At 38.6% G+C, this 24,790-nt stretch overlaps 1 protein-coding gene across 5 annotated transcripts; it reads right to left on the minus strand.

Moving 5' to 3' along the window:
* Positions 1-17,316: 17,316 nt before the first annotated feature.
* LOC135082136 (uncharacterized) lies at positions 17,317-24,705 on the minus strand. 5 transcript variants are annotated; one of them, XM_063976887.1, is made up of 6 exons: positions 24,461-24,705; positions 24,187-24,391; positions 23,899-24,079; positions 23,706-23,804; positions 17,754-17,931; positions 17,317-17,677 (listed from the first exon to the last, which is right to left on the minus strand). In XM_063976887.1, coding segments are annotated over exons 1-5 (516 nt in total). In that variant the 5' UTR covers positions 24,491-24,705; the 3' UTR covers positions 17,317-17,677; positions 17,754-17,930. The 5 variants fall into 5 exon arrangements, with proteins under 5 accessions (XP_063832957.1, XP_063832956.1, XP_063832958.1 ...); XM_063976886.1 differs by having other exon boundaries at positions 23,706-23,809; XM_063976888.1 differs by lacking the exon at positions 23,706-23,804.
* Positions 24,706-24,790: the final 85 nt, after the last annotated feature.

Genomic DNA, 24,790 nt, shown 5'->3' on the forward strand with positions numbered 1-24,790 from the left:
TAAATAAAAAGGTACATGGTAGCAATCCCGTTAATAATAATTATTCTAATTTTATAAACTTACTACTAAATACTGCGTTGGGTCAAGAAAATTGATATCTAAAGGCCTACGACTTGACTCAATCAGTGCCTGGGGTATGGGAGCGGCACAGGAGGGGTGATTTTATTTCGCAAGACAAGATATTGATAAATTATTATGACGTGACAGAGCCAAATCTGAAGCATAATATCTGAAGGAAGTCTCGCTGACGTCTGACGCCTCAAACACGCTCCCATACGTCAGGCACTGTCTTAAGCGCTAGAGTAAAGTAGTAATGTTGTGCATTTGTCATGATTACCAAAGCAATAAGGTTGGGTTGCACCATTCTAATTTAACTTTGACAAACGTCTAAAATCTATCAAACTCCATACAGAAAGCACCGGTTATCGTTATAGTTACCGTTAAAGTTAGGTACCTAGTGCAACTCAGCCTAAGAGTTCCAATCATGTCATTGACACTGCGGTGCCATAACACGTCACGCGCCGCTTGATTGTCATCAGCTAGCGGTATAGTTCCAAAATACTGAACTGTCCTATGCATGACATTGACAGTGGGGCGCCACCGTCAATACCGGATCGCTGGTTCCGATTTTTGCCATGTTGGAAACCATTTAGTTGAACGATGGTAGCGCCCCCTTGTCATTGAGTTTGGTGGGACAGTTCAGTGTGGGTCATCTATAACGGCGTGCGCGAGAGTTGGCGCGCGGCCAGCCGTCACCCGCCATCGGGCTAATGGGAAACCGGAATGCTAAGGAGGTTTGATTTGATTTGTGCAGGCTAGAGCACTGGCGTTTGAGTTACGAGGGGCGGCTGAAAAGTTTTGAGCCTAAGTATCTTCAAGTGTTATTATTGACTCTCACTAAATTTAATTAATTTGCCAATAACCTCCTTAGTATATGTACAAAGTTTCATTTCATTAGCGTCATCACGTTTTTAGTAATTAATCCGTAAACATCATCATGTCTCAGTCATCCGCGTAATGTACGAAATTGAAGTACACAGTTGTCATAACATGCCTCACAAAGAAGAACAAAACGCTGACGGTAATATTTGGAGAGATGTCGACAGTTTATGGGGAGTCTGGGCCTTCATTTGCCACCATGAAAGATTGGATCCGATAATTTAAGCATGGCAGGGAGTCGCTAAAAGATGACCGCAAGTCAGGGCGGCCAGATTTCGCCATTAACGAATAAAATAATGAAAAGTTAAAGAATCTTGCTCTAGAGATCCGCGAATTAAGCTGTGACAGATAGCTAAAGCCATAGGCATTAGCAAGGAACGTATCGGCGATATTTTTCATACTCATTTGCACATGAAAAAGGGGTGTGCGCGATGGGAGTCAAAAATGCTCACGCCACTCGACAACCAGCATCGAGTCACAACTTCGCAGGAGTTTTAGAACATCTTTGGCCATAATCCTAGCAAATTTTTTTCTCTCATTGTCACTATTGATAAATAATAGATCCGGCAGTACGATTCAGAGTCAAAACAAGAGTCAATGCAATGAATTGAAAAGGGAAAACGCCGCCGCGGAAATTCAAAGCGGAGCGATCGACACCCAAGCTCATAGCCACTATTTTTGGGATTGTGGAGGAATTTTATTTATTGACTTACCTACTTAAAAAAACTACAATAAACGGGGATTATTTTGCTGTACTGTTGATAAGAGTGCGTCAAGTGGTTGTCGAAATAATAAGAGGCAAACTGGCGAAAGGAAATCTGTTATTGCCAGACAATTCGCCTGTGAACACCGCGCATGTTGCAAGGCTTGCCCCGGGTAAAACTGGATTTCAAGAAATTAATCGCCTACCACACAGTTTAGTCCGGATCCTTAGCTTTTTTTTCTAATTCTCAAATTGGAAAAATGACCTCCAGGAACGAAGATTTTTGAGTGACAAAGAAATGAAGGCGGCGTTAAAGGCTCATTTCGGAGGCAAAGATTGCGAATTTTTTTTCAGTGGGTTAAAAGCTCTTTTACACAAATGTAAGAAGTGCGTTGTAGTAAAGGGAGATTAAATAGAAAAATGTATTTTTTATACTTTTCTATCGGCATTTTTAATACCCTAGGCTCAAAAATTTTCAGCCGACCCTCGTATAACCACTTCCGACTGGTGCTATAATACTTTCATCTTATTGCTTTAATCCACTTTAAAACAAGAGCTTCTAAAATATTCTTGTTTAAATATTTATCTTCTTTCTTACCCCCCTAGAGCCAACCACACGAATTAATATCAAACAGCTAGTTCAGTTTCTAATTTATGGTCGCGATAAAATAAATGATCTTTCTAAATTGTTTGTTAAAAGTAAACCCATTTATGCAATCTTAAGCACATTTAGAATTGATTCAGTCAAGAATCGAGGTCAATATGCTTATTGAATAAATGTCGCATCCTTTCACGTGTACTTAACGGCATTAAAAGCCTGCCTTACGTAATACCTTCACACAAATAGAAATTCCATTTTCACCTAGAAGCCATTACCCTCGCGTGCATACGTAGATAAAGGCTTCCGAAGAGTGGGCGCCGTTGTCATGGCGACGGGCTCACTTCCGGTGCCGGATAAATGCTTAAAAGGAGCGGAATTACGTTACATCTGCCCGCCCGTAGCACCGTAGCGCCGTAGCTCGTAGATGTTCGTAGCCCATATCGCTCGTAGTGGTTCGACTGTAGGGGTCTACTCTGAAAAAAGATAATGGTCTTCAAATAAATAACCCAAGACTACTAATTAATAAAGTAATGTAAGCCTTTTTTTGCCTGAGATACAGGAATTATAATTCTTAGTTCAGGCACGTATGTATTTTTACCTATAGTTTAATATTAGCCTATTGTTAAAAACTGTCAATAAGTTATTCAATAAATAATTTATTTATTTATTTAATTTTATGTTTTAACATGATGGTTCTCAAAATTTCAGAAGGCATGCATAAAAAAAGTCAATAATAATTGTTTTCTTATTTCTTTGAACATGCGCAAATGCATAAAATCATTTGAATGCCATTACAATTTTCAAACCCTCTTCATGTTTGTAATAAGGTTTGCCACTGTCGTTACGCTTCAAATACGTGACGACGGAGTAGACCCCCAGGTCGTACATTATGTTATCGAGAGCCTCACGTGCTCGCCGCCACTACCGCTACAAAGGAGTGCCCAAGCCAAAGGAATGACCCGTTCATCTAAGAGGTAGGTGTACTGTATAATTATTAAGATACATATTTACCTAAATAAAATACGTATAACAAAACTTACGATATAATTTATAAATTACCGTATTCAGATTTATACAATTCTTAAATTAATAATCCTTGAAAAATAGTGTGTGGCTGCTTATTCAAAAAATATACAGCAAAACCAGGGTGGCACTAAGACTATACAATATATTTTGTTACTTGAAAGTGCATTGTCAAAGCTTTACGCTACGGACATCTATGGCCTTCTTGTCCACTCCAATTAGATACTAGAAATGTTGTATTTACGTTAGTTAGCTGCGCCAATCTCATGTAAATTTTGTATTACGACTCTGTTGTCGTTTTAAAATATCAAAATGTTGTTTCACTGCTAGTCCCTGTTTTATTATCAAACTTACTCGCTCGTTCCTTTGTCTTTATCATCAAAGGCCCCATGTATAAATACGCAAGCTTTTAAAAGCTTTTATGAAAGTCAAATGAAGTTACCACCTGTTAACCTTTGAGTGTTTTTGAGATGGCCTTTGAATAATTACATTTGTCCAGATAAGAACCTGGTTGTTTTCGGACGAGCAAGCTCCGAAGAAGATTATATTGTTTTTATTAAAATATTTTATTTTTACTGCAAAACTGTACATTTGTAGGTGCCGTCTCCATTGATCATCATCATCATCGGCACGCATTTCATATTCAACCTCATTTCATTTCAGCAGCCGCGGAAAAAGAAAACCGCGCTGACAGAACGTCAAGGAGACAGTCCGAATTTTCTTGTACATACTTAAGCTGTTGAATTTATAGTGCGTCTTGTGTTATATTCCTTGCTTTGTAAATATTTTAATTCTCCTTCTTCTCTACTTTCGTATGGGTGCGTGCCTTGTAAATAAACTCTTGTAAATACTGTAAATAGTGCATTATTTCGGCGCGACACGCCATACAAGGCGGCTCCGCCCGGGCCGCCTCCAAACATTCTTACTTGTTAATCAGGATATCAATTTTCGATTCTTTAGTACATGTATTGTCAATTTTACCCTAATCGGTCAGTGGGGCGATTTCATTCATTCTGAATGATGAACGAATGAACCCGCTTCATCGCCGAATTCACGAGTTACGAGCTACCGTAAAATTGATGACGTCCTCAACTTGAAAGAACTCCAAACTTCACTCAATAAAAAGCCTTGATTGAGCGATCAAACTGTACTTTTTCATTTCATTTCAGTTGTGATCGCTCTTTTATATTTGATTATAAGCTAAAGGTAATTCGCCATAAATGTATTTATAACATTTCCCACGTTTTAATTGTTCTTTAACAGCTGTGTCACGTTACAAAACGTTTTCTGGGTTTTCCCGTTTCCTGTTTATTTTCATAATTGCAAGAATACTATTGACATTCGAATTTATTTACGTGAAATGACTACTACCAAATAAATGAGAGTCCATTTGTACACTTTCATGCTACAAAAATATAAAATAGGTAGGTGTTGGTATGTACCACCGGGATTTTTAAAGGAAAATTTCTAGCGAGATTGGTTATTCGTGCCAAAAATTCCGAACGCGTTCCAAATTGTTTCAAGCTTTCCTCTAATAAAGGCAATAATTTACCAGGATTTTGAAATTCCGGATAGTGTGAAAAATTCAAAATTTCTTACAATGTTCTTAGCAAACTGTTTATTAGATAAAGGTATCTTTTTCATATTTCTGCAAAACCATTTTTTCTTCATGGCCATATCCGACTAGACATGACGATCTCCTAAACAGGGCTACAGAATATTTTGGTGACTTTTGTTTCATAGTTATATTATTATATCTTAATATTAGTACTAGTTTTCGTGACCATACACAGTCCCACTCCGAAAATTGGGTCCTTGATTCATACGGAGGAGAAGTATTCTAAACACTGAAACTGGAAAGAGGGTGGAACTGTGCATATCAAGGGCAACAACGTCAACATTCCACATGATAAGAAGAACTAAGAATAAAAGGACAAATCTGTAAACTACAGTCAGCCCGTTACACGCAAGTCATGCGCACCGAGTTTGCACGAGGCGTACTGTTTGCGCGTCAGGCAGGCACGACTGCCTCCACTCGTGCGCCGATTTGTATTCCACCGCCGTCTCAGGGCGGGCGGCCTACGGTACCGGATGTAGCTGGAGTGGCAACATGCTTCAGAGTAGTAAGCAACTCTACCTACTAGAGAGTAGGTTAGCAATATAAAATTTATTATTTAACATTCCACTGCTAAGGCTGGGTTGCAGCATCTTACTTTAACTTTGACAAACGTCAAAAATCTGTCAAACTCCATACAAAAAACACAGGTTATCGTTAAAGTTACGGTCAAAGTTAGGTGGTGCAACTCAGCCTAAGAATAGCCTACCAGAATTCATCTTCCGGGGAATATAAATGAATAAGCCGCTCCATCAAATCACGATTTATTCCTTCTGAAATGCCATTACGAGTACCTTCTTCGCTGACAGACAAAATTAATTTAAAACAGCTGTTAAGGCAGCACGAATTTTCGCTTAAATTATGTTCCTGTTCCCCGGATAAAGTAAATCCTCCATAAGGAATGTGGAATCTATTTATAGTTGCGCAAATATTCGGGGTCCACCTGTCGCGGGGCCCGGGCGGCTCTCGCGCTGTTCGTGGAATCAACGTCGGCTTGGCGTTACTTTTGAGGAAACAATCGCAGGATCGGCTCAAGATACGAAACTACACAATCATCTAAAAAACTGCCATTGTATTTTTTATACAATGTTTAAGAAAGGCGAGCTGTAAGTAATTAAAGTTTCTCTCTACACTGCTATACATGTGCGTTTGAATCGGATGATCCTATTCTTAGAAAAATATTGAAGAAATGATATCTTTTTAAAAAACTATTAAAACTTGTTAGACTGAATGATTTCTGAACTAAGCTGTCTGCCGGCTAATGGCACACGCGCCTCGTCGGAGTTACAAATATTCAGCTCAGAATAAATGGCGAGGGGAAATGACCAAAACGGGTTTAAATCTTTCAAACAAAGGAAATTTCTTATCAAGAGTAGACAGCGTATACAATAATTATTGTACATTACAATTTACTCTTAACTTTTTGTAGGAGACATAATAAACTAACGCCCGCACACATATTACCGTGAGTTCTCACAGTGCACGTTGATGCATAAGGTCCCAAAAACCTATTCATATAGACAATACTTGAGTGGCGGAGTGACACACACGAAGCAATCACAGAACTCTATTCAATGCACTCTGTTCGACGTCGCACAGCGTTGCCGCTTTACGTAAGCAAGCATCGTTTGTGAATACGGGTGTAAGCCGATAACTCTCAAACCGTCAAGGCTAATCAATCAACTACCAGTTCTTTTTACGTTTTTACACCAAACAACTAACAAGCCAACTATTCGGTTGAAAGGCGGGCGTGTCCCGGCACCGGCGCCCGCTCGCCGCCGCTTCTTAAACGCATTATGCAAGTCTTTGTCCGCCGCTCCAGTTTACTTCATCTCTCCAAATCCTTTTCAACCTGTCAGCACCCGACGAGGTCTAGTCTACCGCAGCTGGTGGCTTTTTATTGAGGTTAGGTATGAGTTTACTTCTCTGGATTTGATACACATGTGATATCACCTGGATGTGAAATACAAAATAGAAATTACAATTTAGGCGGTCTGATTAGGGCGCAACCTCATTCAGGCCAATTTTTATCGATGAATTAACTGATGACAAAATCTGAATTTAATATTATTAAAAAAACGTATATTGTATTACTATTTTTTAAATTCTTTATTTCGGTAATAAGTGAATCCCATCAAAAACAATACTTGTCAAAAAAACCAAGTCTCGCAACTCAGTTGTTCTACGGTAAAAAGTTGTGAGATCCATGTAATACCAAGTCCAGGCCAGGAAATCTTTAACGTTTTACATAAATTATTGACTTGGCCATCGCACTAAATAATTTAATTTACACGTGTTTTCATGCGATGGCCAAGTCAATATATTTATGTAAAACGTTAAAGTTTTCCTGGCCTGGACTTGGTATTACATGGATCTCACAACTTTTTACCGTAGAACAACTGAGTTGCGAGACTTGGTTTTTTTGACAAGTATTGTTTTTGATGGGATCTCATTTCTTTTTGTATTTTGTAGACAGCAGTTATGTATCTAGAAAACTGGACCGAAATTGAAAAATTTTACTCGACTTGGCGGTTGCACTACCGTGCCCCCAAATATTTTAGTTTTTCCTTGATTCATACACCAAACACTACTTATATTCCAAATATGAAGCTTCTAGGTCTGCTAGAAGTGCCTTAGAATTTTGATGATCGGTGAGTCAGTGAGTCAGTCAGTGAGTGACAAAATTAAGTAACTTTGACCCGTTATAATTCTTAAACTACTGGTTCAAATTGAATGAAATTTGAAATATACCGTGTCTTTACAATGCCTGCATAGCTAATGAAAATTCAGCCTTCTAGTTTTATCCACAACGAAGTTACAGGCGGTCGAAAATGGCCTGAATTGCTTCGAGAAAAGGATGGTACGGCCGTGCCGCTTTTTTGCTCGACTTGGTGGGGGCACTGCCGTGCCCCCAGATAATCTCCATAGCTTGCTTTATGCAGTAGGTAATTAACATTTTGGACTACTTACTTTGTACCCAACATTGGAATGTGAAGCAACAGTTTAACAATGTAATTAGTAAAGCTACTGCAATTTAATATAAATGTAATTGAATATAAATGAATTACTGGAATCGTAAGGTTTCAAATCTCTTAGACACTACAAGTACTAACCCGCGAGGTCATATCGACCGAAGTGTTGGAGGGTGTGTTGCGTTCCTGTCTGTAATTAAAACGGTTAACGGGATTATGAACTTGAATGCGGCCGTCGGTTGGTTATTTGCGCCGGAGCGCCGCAGCCGCGAGGAATGCCGAACTTGCTGACAATACTGCCTGCAATAACTCCACGTGTTGACTGAGATGCTTTCATTTTACTAAGCTGTGGAGGGATGCACTGAATAATATTAACTGAGGTTTCATTTTATATTAACACTAGCGACCCGCCCTGCCTTCGCACGGGTGCTGAGTATAGATACCTATAAACCTTTCTTTTGAATCACTCTATCTATTAAAAAAACAGCATCAAAATCCGTTGCGTAGTTTTAAAGATCTAAGCAGGTTTTAGCTGAAAAACGTCTACTGCAGGATAAAGGCCTCCCCCAAGGATTTCCACAAAGACCGGTCCTGCTCCGCTCGCATCCAAGCACCTCCCGCGACCTTCACCAAATCGTCGGTCCACCTAGTGTTTTATACTATGTAGTAATATCTAAGGTAACAAAAAATACATTACAAATATTAATCAGTTCAATTTTATGCAGTAAATATTAAAGATGACTGCGATTTTAATTGTTAAAGAAAGTTTATTATTATGCTTTTTTAATATCGAATATGAATAGCAACTATCATTACAAGGAAATAATAAACATCACTTACAACATACCTATAAGCTATTACTTTTGGAAAACAATATTGTACAATTTATTTATAGCACCCGGGGGGAGAGGCGTAAAAAATGGCTGCATGAAATATTGGAGATACAACAATTTGAATGGAAGCTTCGACCCGCGCACAACGCAGGAAGCTTCCGAAGGTCTACTATACTTTTGAAAACAGATAATAAGTGTGATTGTTAAGTTAAGCCCTTCATGGTAGTGGAAGTGGAAAGACACTTTAAAGTTTAAACAACACATTATCTGCACTCATAACCATAGACACAAAATAGATTGTGCCATAGAGAACATAGGTCTAATTGTGTAAAGCAAATGTAATCATTTGACGGTTCATAACGTACGATAAAGTCAGTTTTTAAACGAAGCGTTTGACAGAATAATCGTATGTTACGAACTGTAAAATGATAACGATTGCTTTACACAATTCCACCTCAGGTTTGTTATTCCTGTGCAGTCAGGACGATTTGCATACGATGTCGAGCTTAAATTGATTTTTACACTACAAAACACTCCGCACAAAATTTAAAGAAAAAAAAAGTTACAAGTTTAATGGACGTCTCGCATTTATCAACCCGGAAAGGGATCGTAACCGTATCAGCTCGAGGCGGGCAGTATTCATTGTAATCTGATTGTATGAAACTCCACACTTCAACGCACACTTAACCGCGCCGTAACGTAAACGCCTCGCCTCGCGATTGAGATCGCACGAAAGGCGATGATAGCTCGCAAAAGGCGATACGGTGTTGATCCATTTCCGAGTTGATAATCGTATGTCTGCTATGACCTATAGACTATTACTAGACGTCACGCGTTTCAATTCCATACAGTGTTTTTTACGTTCATGTCTGTGCTTCTGCACCTCTCTGAACTGGGTCCGGAAATGAGAGCGTCGTCTCTTTTGGACACAATGACGGGTGTTCGGAATCAATTACGAGTTTACGAGCCCTTTGTCAAAGTTCACGGACTTAATCCGTTAACGAAAGAGTGAAATATTAACTCGCTCAGTCATAGCAACGAGGAAATACGTTGGGCGATCAAGTAACAATAATAAAATGGTAATCAAAGCACAGTCAAGGTATCTATTGTATTAAATGAGATTCGTGTGCTTTAAATCGGACCTTGTTATAGCCCCCATAATAATACATGAAAATCCAATAGCGCTGCGTAAATGACGTATTATGTGACTTTCGACATAAAAAGTTGCGTAAAAACATTTCATTGGCAGCGTTTGTTCGGCGCCCGCTGCTGTTAGTTCGAGCCGCGCAGCTGAAGTGCTGGGAACGTGAGCATGTCCCAAAAAAGCAATTTACAAATTGATGTTTTCAACGACAGTCATTCACTTTTATTAATATCGATTTTTCTCTTGTTTTTATAGCAATAATATTTTACTTTCACATAAAAAATGCGCACAAGACTTGTATCAATCCACGGAAAACTTTGAGACGGTTTTGCGCTCGATTGGGGTTAAGTAAACATTCAAAATAGGTCAAACTTTGATGAGCTGTTTGTATGAAATTAGTTAATTTATGAATTTCATCATTAAGCAAGTCCGGGCAATTCGACGAATTGAAGCTGTTTACAAAGTTGGCACAAACGTTGCGTACATAATTTTACGCACCCTTCACCATAATAAAACATAAATCATCTCACCACTCCAACACGCGACAAACCACACTGCTTTAATACTATGATGCAGTGAACAAAATATTATGCAGTTATTTATTTCACCCCAAATAATTTTTAATTTTGCAGTTTCATGAGCTTTTTTATTTTAGCGGATAAATTATTGCGTATTTTATAGACGAGTATACAAAATTATCATTATCAATAACTTGGTATGAGTGTACTAAGTACGTAGGTACTTTTTGTAAATATTGAAATGGTTAATTAAAATTATTTCTTTCTTTCACTAAAACAACCTCAGCTAGGTACTTAGGTGTGCCAAAAACATCGATAAGAAAGCTCTCAGAGAGGATGAAGACATTCGATCACCCGTACGATCTATGCTTCTGTATTTCAGGTGACAGTATCACTTTACAAATACGAGTCAACAATACATTTTTTTCACATTAGCTTCACTTTTTGTAGGTACTTGTAAAAATCATTAATTTGTCAAATTATATTAGAGGTAGTTACTCGCTGTCATTTTGTGACTAGTGTGTAAATAGCATAAATATTTTTTTTTACGAAAGTAAGCAATAAATAACATTATACATAGTCAAATTTTCTTTCTAATCACTACTTCTCATCATGCACAAAATTAACTCCTACGAGTATGAGACATTTTTTACTGGTTTTCCATTTCGCCGTCGTAAAACAGCGTGGTCAACAAACTTGTTTACTTAGAAAATGGGTTACGCTGGTGCACTCGGAGGAAAACATACAAATAACGAGAGAAAAACACCGCGGCGCATCGAGAGTGAATGAGCATATTGATAAAGATTCGTTTGCATGTGAATGTTGATCGACATCCCAAATAACCAATTCGGCGGTTTCCATCCGATTGCCCGCACTGCTGCCGTCACGGGCAGACGTGTTATCATTTTTGTGGCCTGCTGCAGTTGCAGCCGCTGTTTTAAACTTAAGCGGTCGATATATTAATTGTGTTCAATGTAATTTGTGTATTTTTTTAAATAAAACAGAAAAGAAACTCTTTTATGGTTTGCATTTTGAAATTATCGTAAAGTTTGAACATTAAAGAAGTAAGTCCGATTAATTACCATATAATTTAAAATGAATTATCAATGCAGCGCCCTCAGTGCCGCGGCGCGCTCCTCGGCCCGGCTGATCAGCGCAGGAGCTCCCCGGGAGAAATCACGTCGATACGTGATGCAGCTGCGAAAACATAAACTTTTTGGCGCTTTCTTACAAGTTTGCAATGGTAGCCGGTAGGAAGAGTTGATCTTATATTGTGTGCTTACTTAAATAAGTTAAAAAAAAACTGAACTGAGAACTGCATATATTAGAAAAAATCTTATGGCATACCTAAGTTACGTGGTCTTATAGCTAGGCGATAAGTGATCCATGTCAAATTCACACAACCTGGGAAGAGCTCTACATGTTCATTTTCCCTTTCCCTTAACTGAAATGGTTGCACTACTCATGGTTTGTTTGCTCGTATGCCGACATAATTATAAATTATCATGTTTAACAAAACAAAAGAAAATTGGGTTACGAGCTTATTAAATCATTGAAAACAGAAAATATGTACAATGGCCCCGATCATTAACAGCGGAACTAGCTGCTTGCTACATAATGTCAGTAAATAAACGCGTAATGCCCATAATGCCGCCATTACTCGCATTCGCAGCGCACGTTATTGAAATAACGAGTGTAATGCCACTCCTACGCCGCGAGCCGCGAGCATCCAGCTCGTTGAAATGCACATCGCATCGCGATTAAATTAATTCAAACTGTTTCATGACGTCCACAACAAAATCCTGACGTGTAAGTGTAGGCGCACACCGTTGATTTTTCGTCGGCCGATAGTTTAGTCGGGCAGTTGATCAGTATGGGCATGTATGGGAGTGCGCACACTACGCCGATTCGATTTGACCGATTCTTCATACAATTTAAAATCGGGCACAACTATCGGCCAACTAAAAATCAACTGTGTGCGCCTACTATAAGTGTTTTAACGAAATACTGAATAAATATTTCAGTATAATTTAAACGTTCAATTTAGTTCTCATTTGACCACTTTAGAAGCAATGAATATTAATCCACATTTTGATGTGTGTCGTAATTTGAGTATTTACACTGTCCACATTTACAAAGTTTTTTTAATTAAGAACGGAATAACATTATCCCATAATTCGCAGTCGTAGAGTCGCAGTTGAAAATGCAAATGTATTTTCGCTGCAGGTTTAATGTGTAAATATTAATTTTAATGCTTAAGACACATTTACAACTCATTTTGTAGCCCAAAACACAAAGTACTAATAAGGTTTCCGTAACTCTGTCGTTTTATTTCAGACTAGCTGACCCGGCGAACTTCGTACCGCCTTAGCGTAGAGATTTTCTTGATATTTTTTTCCGTAAAAACCTTGTACAGAGTATTAGAAAACTACAAAAAAAAATCAGCCAAATAGGTCAGGCCGTTTTCAGGTTATGTCGTGACAACGGAAAACGGGTTTCATTTTTATATATATAGAAGAAGAAGAAGAACAACAAGACATATCATTTTTCAAATCGGTCTAGGCGTTTTAAAAAGATATTTAACCGAATTGAGAACGTCCTCCTTTTTAAAGTCGATTAAAATCGTAAGAAAAGCTCAAAGGCAGCTTCAAAACTGCTAAATAATGTAATATATTTTACGAAAAGACGGCACTATTCGCTTATATTTAGTAATATTTAGCTGAATGTGAGATACAATTTGTTCGCTAACGACATCTCCCGTGACGCGACACGCGCTAATGAACAATTAGCTTTATTTTTTGCTTTGACGTGCGCCGTAATGAGCCGCCCTTCGTTACAGCGCGCAGTTAACATTTCATTAAACCGTGATTGCTCTTGTAATTTTTATACCCGATTTATATTATATGTATAGATAAGTACTTGGCTTTTATAAATATGGTTAAAGCATTCAAAATTCAAGTCGGTGCGTGTGTTCTTGATGTGAAAATTTTTTATAGTATATCAGTGAAGTGGGTTAGGTAAACTGGCCCATCGGAAATCTTAAGTTACATCCTTAAAGTTTCTTTGCATGCTTTTAGCTCTTAGGTAGCTATTGCATCGATTTTTCATTCTCGTTTCTTTTTTTATTCCCCGTAGATTTAAGTCCAGAAATTCCAAGAGCACTTAGGTAAGGTGTATTTATGTTAAACGGCCAGGTTGAAAGTTTTCACTGGCGTGTGTAGAAGCTGCCCGCGGTCGGCGCCTTCATAATGGCTCCTGCAAACTTCGCCGGCCGACGTCACTGTGTTGTGCTCGTGTCGTCGCGTTGTAGTTAGATACCACAGTTCAAAATTGTTTGTTAGGTACATGATCAATAATGGTACTAAATAGCACAAGAAATTATGAAGTTTTTGATAAAATGGAAGGCTAACGGTTAAAATTAATGTGTGACAGTAGACTGAACGCTCTACAAATAAAATGGTTCTTAGATGATGAAAGTTGTAATGGTCAAGAAAGTTAGGTAACTGGTGGCCTTATCAGCTTGATTTATGTTTTGAGCCACAGTGAATACCTGATTAAGCCTGTTAATTAGATGTGCACTGGCTTAACTACTTAAGCTGTGACAGCAGTAGCCAGCTTGGGTGGGCAGACGATCGCCTTTGACGAGTTATCAGGCGCTTGTGTGTGATTACTGTGAGTTTCTCTCCCATGAATAACATCTACATGTTGTTAATGGAACTACAACCAGCTTTATGTTCGTGGAGCGCCGGATTCGACCCGCTTGAACTCCAACATCTGCTTAGTTTATCTGAAACACAATTGCGAAGGTTGTGAAGTACTTAGACGTGCGTAGAGCGCCTGGAGGTTGTTACCCTGCAATCTCATTGTTTTGCATGTTTTGATGTGAGAATCAGATTTATCAGGTAAATTAATAGTGTAGTATTTACATTTTCTGTAAAAGCCTATTCTGCGTTGTTGTGCTATGTTTATGTACTTCAAGCCAAGATAAAGTTTAAGGCTGGGTTGTACCATCTTACTTTATCTTTGACAAACGTCAAAAATCTGTCAAACTTCATACAAAAAACACCGGTTATCGTTATAGTTACGGTAAAGTTAGGTGGTGCAACTCAGACCTAAAACGCTAACTGACAAATTTTTTGATGAACTGAAACCCACGCGCACCGAGTTGCAGCTAAATACCTTACCTACTTGTTTGTGTGACAGTTTATCTGCTATACTCAAACCGAAGGCGGCACGTATCGACCGGCTGTCGCTGTGCTGCGGCCGGCTCTGGCTTTGTAATAACACTTCCTTGCTTTCTATTGAGTAGAAATGCTTTACTCAACTACGCAATAACAGATAAAGGGTTTGGACCTTTGATGTCATTTCATTAGCAGTAGTAAGATATGGACATAGGCCTTTGCTTAGATACATTACAATAACCTTAGATATAGTTACATGGCCATGGTGTAGTGTAAGTACTATTTGTTTCTTAGGCATATTGCTAAGTCATGGAGCACGATAGACTCTTCATATAAATTGAAAACTCAATAACAAAAAGGTACATTGCACAAAATAAGTACCTAATTCCAAACATTTTGATCTCAATAAGGTAGGTACATTTAATATTATTAACAGAACGATTCCACGAATTTCCTACAAACGGTTCCTTTGTAGAATAACAGTGACATCAGATTCTCGAAAACGCTTAGCTTTGAACTAAAATACCTATAGAATAAAATAATATTCTAAGAAAAGGGAAAGGAGTCATAAAATTACATAAAAATAGAGTGCCTCTACATTTCAGTCAGTCAGTCACTCGGCATCACCAGTATCAATAACGCGGATGATTGATGCGACGATGTCTTCGAAGTGCGGAGGCACTGGTCGCAGATGATCCGGCATCCATCACGTGTCGTAACACTTGGTTGATACTCGCGCGGCGAAAGAAAAGGCCTTTCCTGTGCCAAAGTATTGAATTTCGCGCTCTCTGTTCCACGGTTGGCTACGAACAATATTAATAAACTTCAAACATTTCCATTGTCTTAGAAAATTAAGAATCAATACATTCATCATCATCATCATCTCAGCCATAGGACGTCCACTGCTGAACATAGGCCTCCCCCAATGCTTTCCATGTTGCCCGGTTGGTAGCGGCCTGCGTCCAGCGCCTTCCTGCTACCTTTATGACGTCGTCGAATCAATACATTGCGGTTCGGTAAATCTAGGCACTTTGTTTTATTTTTATTTTACTTTATTCGGAAAACAAACAGTGTTAATTGACTTATTAACTATCTGAATATAAAGCTTTACACCAATTATATGTTTTCGCATACAATAACTGAAATAATGTTTACTAATATACTTAAATTATTTTATACTTTGTGTTCATTATCATCTTCACCAACACGTGGATATAAGTCACCATGATTAGATAATTATATTTTTATAAAAATTCAGACACACAATTATTTTTGAGTTAATAGCTTTATCCGTAACATATCTGGTTAATTTTCTTGTTAAATGTAAGGAAACTTTTATTCTTATTCACTTGTTCCCATGATTTTTAAAACACTATAAGTTATTGAAACTGACACATATTATTATACTTTGTTTCAATTCTTAGTCAAAATTGAAGAAGCTACAAGGTATTGTTAGCCTTAACAAGGACGTAGCAAGCAAGTTCGCTGATAGAAGAAAATGAACAATCCATTTTATTCGAAGCAAATTGCAGTCTTGCTCGTTCCATCGGGATATTCCGACCGAGACCGCTGTTTTATCCTGTTGACATTTTCATTCAGTTATGACCCTTTTCGTAGGATTTAATTTAAGATATCGCGAAAGACTATAAAGCCACCTACACGAGAGTGACTTCGTTCTAGTTCCATTTATTTACGGCTTATAAAAACGTGTAGGTAATCAGTATTTATATCTTATCATAATTATGCAAAATTTCCACACAAGTGCGTTGTTGTAAAACTGAAATTATTAATCTTCAAAATATTACAACTGAACAACGCGGTTCGTAAACGCATACTCTAATATAATTTAAAAGTTTCATAGATTTTGGCGACATGAAATACGAAACCAATACTTAAGTAAGTGTCGAGATTCCATGAGGAGCTCGCCTCCTTAGCGTCGTCAGCGCCCACGAGCCCGGGGGCTCGCGTGGAGGATACGTCCGTCAACTTTCCGTAAAAACATTTTCATGTAAAGTGTTGCCAAGCCAGTACAAATTGCTTGCACTGTAAAAAATTTCAGATCTTAAAGAGCGCCAAGAATTCTGCTTGAATACTAGTCTTAGTTATCTACAAACCCTACACTTGTGAAAATGAGTGGCTCGGCCGTTACCTACTCTAAGACCTGAACATAATGCTTCAGCACTGTCCACGACTATGGCACGACCGTATTATTCCAGAAATAATCCAGTTTATTAATCCAAGCGAAATCGGAACGGGACGCTAGTAATAGACAAACATACTTAACAATGTTTTCTTAATACTGTAGGTAAGTAGTGTTTTTAGACACTGAAAGAGACTTATAAAACACAATTCGGGGAAGTTCGGCGTTCCTGCTCGAGGCGGCTAATCAGATTACGCAGGCCAGCCAGTCGGGGAGTACTCGCAGCAAGGATTCATTCATCAAATTACGAGTAGATCCTTGCCGGCTGCGATCTTATTTCCACAGGCTACTTATGCCTTAATAATGAAGCGTCTAAGGTTAATCATGATAATTATAATTGTGTATTTTATTTTTAGTTTGTTACCATTAGCACTACGACTACGATACGATAAGATATTGCATCCTTGAAGTAGGTATTAAATTAATAAAAAATAATAAAACAATTTCATTTACTCATTAAATAACCTTTACTGGTGCGGTGTACATAGGTATATCTTATCGTTTTGTACATATACCAAAAATGCGTGTAAATATTATGCTGTTAGTTTAGGGAACCTAAACGTATGTGTACATGAAAACAAACAAGATTTAATGACAAGACCATAATTTATTGACACGACATTCACAGAGGATGCTATAATTACAGTAGGCCTACTCTATTCTTATGAGATACCGAGAAAAATATATTTATTAATGAACTGTTACTTCCATGTGATTGACTCATTTCATATGTCAGATCTGTAATAAAATAGCTGCATAAAAATTTCACTTTCAGACTGAAATGATGATGACGTTTGAAATATTTCTAAAAGTAGCAACTGCCTTCTTCCACGAGTCGCTGGATGAGGTCCTTGGCTCGTTGGCGGTGCGCCTTGCCGGTGTGCGTGCGCGGGATGGCGGCCACGAACGCGACGCCCCCGCGCAGCCGCTTGTGGTCGCTCAGCGTCGCTGCGGGCAAGCAGAGCGGGTCAGCGAGGCCTGGCGCGTGCTAGCCGCCTCCCGCGAGGCTCGCGCGTGTACTCACTCTCGACGACGCGGTGGATGGCGCGGCGCGCGTCGGGCTCGCTGGCGCCGGCGCGCAGCACCACGGCGGCCGCGGGCCCGCGCGCGCTGTCGCTCACCACGCACTCCGCCACGCCCGGCACTTGCCCGATCCCCTTCTCTAACTCCTCAGGAGATACCTCTATCTGGATTGATTGCATCTGTAAGTGCAATTCCCAAATTATGTTGTATATTTATATCTGGGGGCACGGCAGTGCCCCCACCAAGTCGAGCAAAAAAGCGGCACGGCCATACCATCCTTTTCTCGAAGCAATTCAGGCCATTTTCGACCCCCTGTATCATCGTTGTGGATAAAACTAGAAGACTGAATTTTCAGTATCCATGCAGGCATTGTAAAGACACTGTATATTTCAAATTTCATTCAATTTGAACCAGTAGTTTAAGAATTATAACGGGTCAAAGTTTCTTAATTTTGTCACTCACTGACTGACTGACTCACCGATCATCAAAATTCTAAGGCACTTCTAGCAGACCTAGAAGCTTCAAATTTGGAATATAAGTAGTTTGGTGTATGAATCAAGGAAAAACTAAAATATTTGGGGGCACGGTAGTGCAACCGCTAAGTCTAGCATAATTTTTCAATTTCGGTCCAGTTTTATAAATATTTAACTACTTACCTAAATAAGTTTGTAGTATCATATAAAATTAAATATAAAGGCACACGGTAGTGTCCCCGCCAAGTCGAGTAACTCAGTTGTTCTGTGTTGGTTTTTTTGACAAGTATTGTTTTTGATGGGATTTTACTCAACGGAACAGAGAAATTACAGTTAGCGCTCAAGTATATGCCAAAATGAGCTTGAACTCGTATACGTAAATTCCTAAGTGATTTAAAACGTTCAAGAAAATCTGTTACTAAATCAGTACATCCACTTTACAAATACGAGTACCTACATAGTATACGTGTTCATAAAGCAAACACTAAAAGGAGATTCAAGTTACGCAGGACAAACTTCCGCCGTATTAATACTTTATGCTATTTGACATTGCCGAGTGCACAAAACTGGTCTCTATATCACGATGCACAAAATTCGCTACTCCCTCCTCGTTCGTGGAGGCGCCTTGCTGATGCATTGCGAGCTAAACTTAGCGCCAAAAACTTAACACTTACCTTATGAAACAATCTGAACAGCACCAGTTATAACTTATGCGCTTACTACAAAACTAACTACACAATCTTTAATTCATGCATTTTGTCTTTAATTGATTGTTACGAACCAAACACGTTCCTCAATGACATTAATATAGTTAAACACGACGTGTTTTTAATAATTCAAGCTTGTAATTTAGCCTTGCCAGGCAAATTACGGCACAACGCAAAGAAGATAAAAGTACAGAGACTTACTCCAGTACATCTACGAGTAAATAGCTACTAGGAAAATTTCATGTTGGCGATTTCGTTCGCAAGCTAATACCTCATTGATATTAAAGTTTGAAATTTATTATTATTGTTAAGGAGGCATTTATGATCGAAATACAACTGGTATTTCTTATCATATTTTACTACAAACGTCTCTTGTTTATAATCACAAAAATTATAAATCAATAAAAAAATTATGCCATTTCAAGATTAGTACCTAATATTGCATAATATACTTACGTAATAATCTAGCTATTTTATCACATATCGCCCATTTGCGACGACACTGTGACATCTCGAGATATACGATTTTTTGTTTTACCGAAATTCTGAACCGCGATCTTGCGTTCTTTTTAGTGTCCGACCGAATGTTCGGTTTCGGTTTCGTTTTCGGTTGAGTTTCGGTAAAAACACGAGTTTCGGTTTAGTTTCGTTTTCGGCGGCAAACTTGCCGAAACTACGACCGAAACCGAATGTGCATTACGATCATAGTTTATACTTAATTTATAGTATTATACAATGTGTCCGGGCATGTAGTGATCAAACTTTAAGGGCGTTATCTATGGACAATTTTATCGATGAAAATACTTCAAATTTGGGGCTTGACCCATTTCTCAAAAAAATACAAGGCTTTAAGTTTTTCATTTTTATGTCATGCGATAGCTGATAAAATGTTCTATTAGTAAAGTAGAAAACAGAAACAAGTTTCATACATTTTAAGGAAGTAGGAATGGATTTAAGTAGAAAAAAACATGACTATTTTCAGTTATTTTCCAACACAAGAAAAACCAGTAGGCCTAAGATGCGCGCCGTGATAACTTTTATCGACGTCAATTTGTATGGGCAAAATCGATAAAATGGCGTGATAACCGCCTATCACGGCGCGCATCTTAGGCCTACTGGTCGTTAAAGTATGTCTTATTTGCATTGTATTATTAGTATTTGAGCTATTCTACAAAACGAATGTAAATTTATTAGTCTACGTCTATTACTTTCGAAGCTATTGTTGAACAAAGATACCCCTTCCCAGCCGGTTCTATAGCGCGGCTAGTCATGTAGTCGGAGTAGGTTGTGCGATTCTTTCAGGCAGTGCATTTTGGCATTTCTTTATTTTTCCCTCAAAATATGAGCCTTGTAAGGAAGTTTCGGTTTCGGTTTCGGTTTCGGCCGAAATAGACACCGTTGCCGAAATTCGTTTTCGGTTTCGGTTTCGGTCGTAAAACTAGTTTCGGTCGGACACTAGTTCTTTTATCTCCAAAAACAGGGTATTTGTTACTCCAAAAACAACAATACTATGACAGAAAGAGACAAAATATTACGTTATAGCGCTGGCTCGTTCGGCGATCTAGTTGGCTTCGACACTGTGACAGTTCAGTTGCCACCTGCGCTTTGAGATGTGAGGTGCTCTTCGTTTTTAAGAAAAACGTGACATCTCGAGGATACCGCGGTATTGATGACAAAGGTAAATTTTTAAAATATTTTTATTTTATTCGACAATGTGGCACGTCATACTTATCACAATGTTCTTCTAAAACAAAAAGCAAAGTAAAAGATAAATTATTTATATGTCACGTTATTCTTGTAAGAAAATCGAAGTATCATCGGGACATCTTAACTAGTAACGTTGTAGATGATGAAAATTTTTCCTATATTGGAAATATGTTGTAGGTCATTTGTTGATGTTCTGTTATTGCAGAATGCATGTTATTGAAATTGAATGGTATATCTGGGGGCACGGCAGTGCCCCCACCAAGTCGAGCAAAAAAGCGGCACGGCCGTACCATCCTTTTCTCGAAGCAATTCAGGCCATTTTCGACCGCCTGTAACTTCGTTGTGGAGAAAACTAGAAGGCTGAATTTTCATTAGCTATGCAGGCATTGTAAAGACACGGTATATTTAAAATTTCATTCAATTTGAACCAGTAGTTTAAGAATTATAACGGGTCAAAGTTACTTAATTTTGTCACTCACTGACTGACTCACCGATCATCAAAATTCTAAGGCACTTCTAGCAGACCTAGAAGCTTCAAATTTGGAATATAAGTAGTGTTTGGTGTATGAATCAAGGAAAAACTAAAATATTTGGGGGCACGGTAGTGAAACCGCCAAGTCGAGTAAAATTTTTCAATTTCGGTCCAGTTTTCTAGATACATAACTGCTGTCTACAAAATACAAAAAGAAATGAGATTTGGGGGCACGGTAGTGCAACCGCCAAGTCGAGTAAAATTTTTCAATTTCGGTCCAGTTTTCTAGATACATAACTGCTGTCTACAAAATACAAAAAGAAATGAGATCCCATCAAAAACAATACTTGTCAAAAAAACCAAGTCTCGCAACTCAGTTGTTCTACGGTAAAAAGTTGTGAGATCCATGTAATACCAAGTCCAGGCCAGGAAATCTTTAACGTTTTACATAAATTATTGACTTGGCCATCGCACTAAATAATTTAATTTACACGTGTTTTCATGCGATGGCCAAGTCAATATATTTATGTAAAACGTTAAAGATTTCCTGGCCTGGACTTGGTATTACATGGATCTCACAACTTTTTACCGTAGAACAACTGAGTTGCGAGACTTGGTTTTTTTGACAAGTATTGTTTTTGATGGGATCTACTTGTCACGTTGTATACGCTAAACAGTAATACTAAACTCCAGATATCATTACAGATGGGGACTAGCAATGCAAAAAAGCAAAGGTTAACATTTGTGGCGATGCACTGCCTGAAGGAATTCCACAACCTAATCCGACAACATGAATAACGCTATGCGAGCGCTGTGAAAGGGTCTCTTTGAGCTACAATAACGTCGGAACTAATACGAGTAGATGTAGACTGATAAACCTACATTAGTTTTGAAGAATAGTTCAAATACTAGTAATAGAGTGCAAATAAAACATACTTATACGACTGTCTGTTTTTACAGACACAACAAGCAAAATATTTTATATTATCATACGATAGCCTTAGATTAGCTTAATCTAAGACGATAGCTAACAAAATTATCTATTAGTAGAAGTATGCTAGAATAGCAATGCGTTGGATGACCCCAGATATTTATTTATTTATTATTATGTAATCATTCAATGTTACTTAGCTGTATTGGCTATGTTTTGCTTTCTGCAAAAAAGGTATTTTAATGTTTTAATATAATTACAGATCATCAGCAATTGACTGAATTTTATCGCTTATTTCCCAAATATACTATGGCGGGCGCAACATTGTTTTGTATAATAATATTGAAATATAACTATTTCAGAAAAACTACACCAATAAAATGGCTACATTATTTATAAATAGTGGTTGTTATTTTTCTCTATTATTTAAATAATTTTATCTTTTATAAATTTAATTTTAAATAAGTATAAAATATTAAAACACCCTAAAAGGTACCAAAATGTCGCTTTTTTGCCATTTTATTCGCCGGGGATGGCGATTTTTGCGTTGATAATTTTAGGATTAGATTGTCATAACTAGTTTGTTATAAAATATCTATTTACTGACCTAGTAGGTACCTACAGTTTTTTCTTCTGCATACATACATACCTACTTAGTACAGTTTCTCTTACTGTGTTTTTTTTTGTAGTTTACGAGATTTTACTTTTGAGAGTTTTTCGTTTATTTTGATAAGCATTAGTTTTTAGAATAAGAAAACTTAATGTGAGCTTAAATATTGTATGTATACAACTATCTGTCTACTTAGATAATATTTTTATAAGTGCAATTTAACATAGCAAAGCGAAATATTCGCCTGTTCCAATAATTACCTCATTTTTACTGATTGTAATGTAATTAAAATAAAAAAAAATTTCAAGATCAACGTTTTATCTAAATAATGACTTATATAAATATATTTTTTTACATCATCTTCAACGTGACAACTGAACTTACCATCTTCAAAATATTATTTTTTTACTAGAACAACGTGATAAGTTGTCTCTTTTTTTTTCAATCGCTATAATTTCATCAATTTAGACGCAAATTTTTGTCTTACTATAAATATTTAAATTAATTAATAGTTAATCTTTAAACGTTTCATACACAATTAGGCAATCCTAACCTTCTTTTAAGAGTTATGGTCATTCAAAAGTTAAAAAGTCGTTTTCTGGAAAACCACTGTTTTTGATATATCACAGTGTCGTCGCAAATGGACGATATTTTACTTGCATTGCTGCAAACCAGATTTAATCTTACTTTAAGTGTTTACGATAGACTGCTAGATATAATCAGTATCACAAAAACATGCAAGTTTTATCGCTTACTTTTAAAGCGGCCATGATTTCGGGCGTGAGTTGAGAGCCAAACGAAAACTCAAAAACGTCATTCATTTTCTGCCAATACTCTATTAAATGCGCTTTTAAACGTCCCAAAACAGCTTTAACCCTAAGCTTGGACCACCACTTTGGTACTCATCGCTTAATCATTGCCGACGACACATCTTTGATTTTTAATATTAAGCAAAACGGAAAAGCAATAAATCCATCAGCTCAATCAAGAATATGCTATATTAAACTGTACAAATACGCAATGCTATTAAAGAGCAGAACATTGTGCACTGACCACGGGGTGGCGAGCTGCGACACGAGGCCACCTTGGGCAGCCCCGTGGAGCCGCTCGTCGGCAGCAGTAGCGCCGCCGCCGTGTGCATATCGACGTCCACTGCTCTGCACACAATTAAACGGGTTTGTTTCGACACTTCACATTGTATGTCTCAAATTGCTCCGGAATCCAGATATCTTAATCTGCCACGTACTCGAATGAGTCAAGGTCGTCGGTGTGTCCCTGGATGTAGTCGAGCAGCGCGTCGTCGTGTATGGGCAGCACGTGCGCGGGCGCGGGCGCGTCGGCCGTCGCGACGCGCACCGCCGCCTGCGTCGCCTCGTCGCAGAACACCAGCGCGGGCTCCACGAGCCGCAAGTAGTGCTGCAACTCATCTGGAACAAGAACAGTTTAATGTGCAAAACGACGAAGACACAATAGACTCCTTGAATACTCAGTGATCTCTGCAGCTCAGACATGAATCTCGGAGGTTCGTACATACACTTAGTGGCCCCAGGATCAGTGAGGTACGCGAGCACGCCCGCCAGCAGCAGGCCCAGGAACACCGCCACGGTGCGCTCGTGGTCGCGCGCCACCAGCATCACGGTCTTCCCCTTCAGGCCCTGGGCGAGCAGCTTGCGCGCGAAAGGGATGGCCAGCTCCAGCATCTCGCGGTTCGTGGTCTGCTCGCCGGTGGCGCCGTTGATCTGGCGCAAGAACAGACGGGTAACAGCGAGGTCCCAGCGGCGGCGGCGGGCTCGCGCGGCCGCACTCACCATGCAGACGAAGTCGGGCGCCTGGCGCATGCAGTGCAGCAGCAGCTGCGCCGCGGACACGCGCGCGCGCCTCGCGGTTCTGTAATGTTCGAAACGAGAGGTCCGATGTTGCCGTCCTGTTTCTTTTTCTCTCGAATATTCCAGAAGTGTGTGGAAGAGTAATTGATGTGCAAACGAGATGACAAATAATGTGAGAAAGAGATGGAATGTTATTTATCTTTAATCGACTAATTGATTTATTTTAGACCATTTTCTGACTGTTAACGTTGCTAATCAATTCTAATTAATAGATTAACATATTTTCTTGGTCGACGTCGCTAACGGAAGGTT

This window comes from Ostrinia nubilalis, chromosome 21, assembly GCF_963855985.1.
Source record: "Ostrinia nubilalis chromosome 21, ilOstNubi1.1, whole genome shotgun sequence".
NCBI classification, from domain to species: Eukaryota; Metazoa; Arthropoda; class Insecta; order Lepidoptera; family Crambidae; genus Ostrinia; species Ostrinia nubilalis.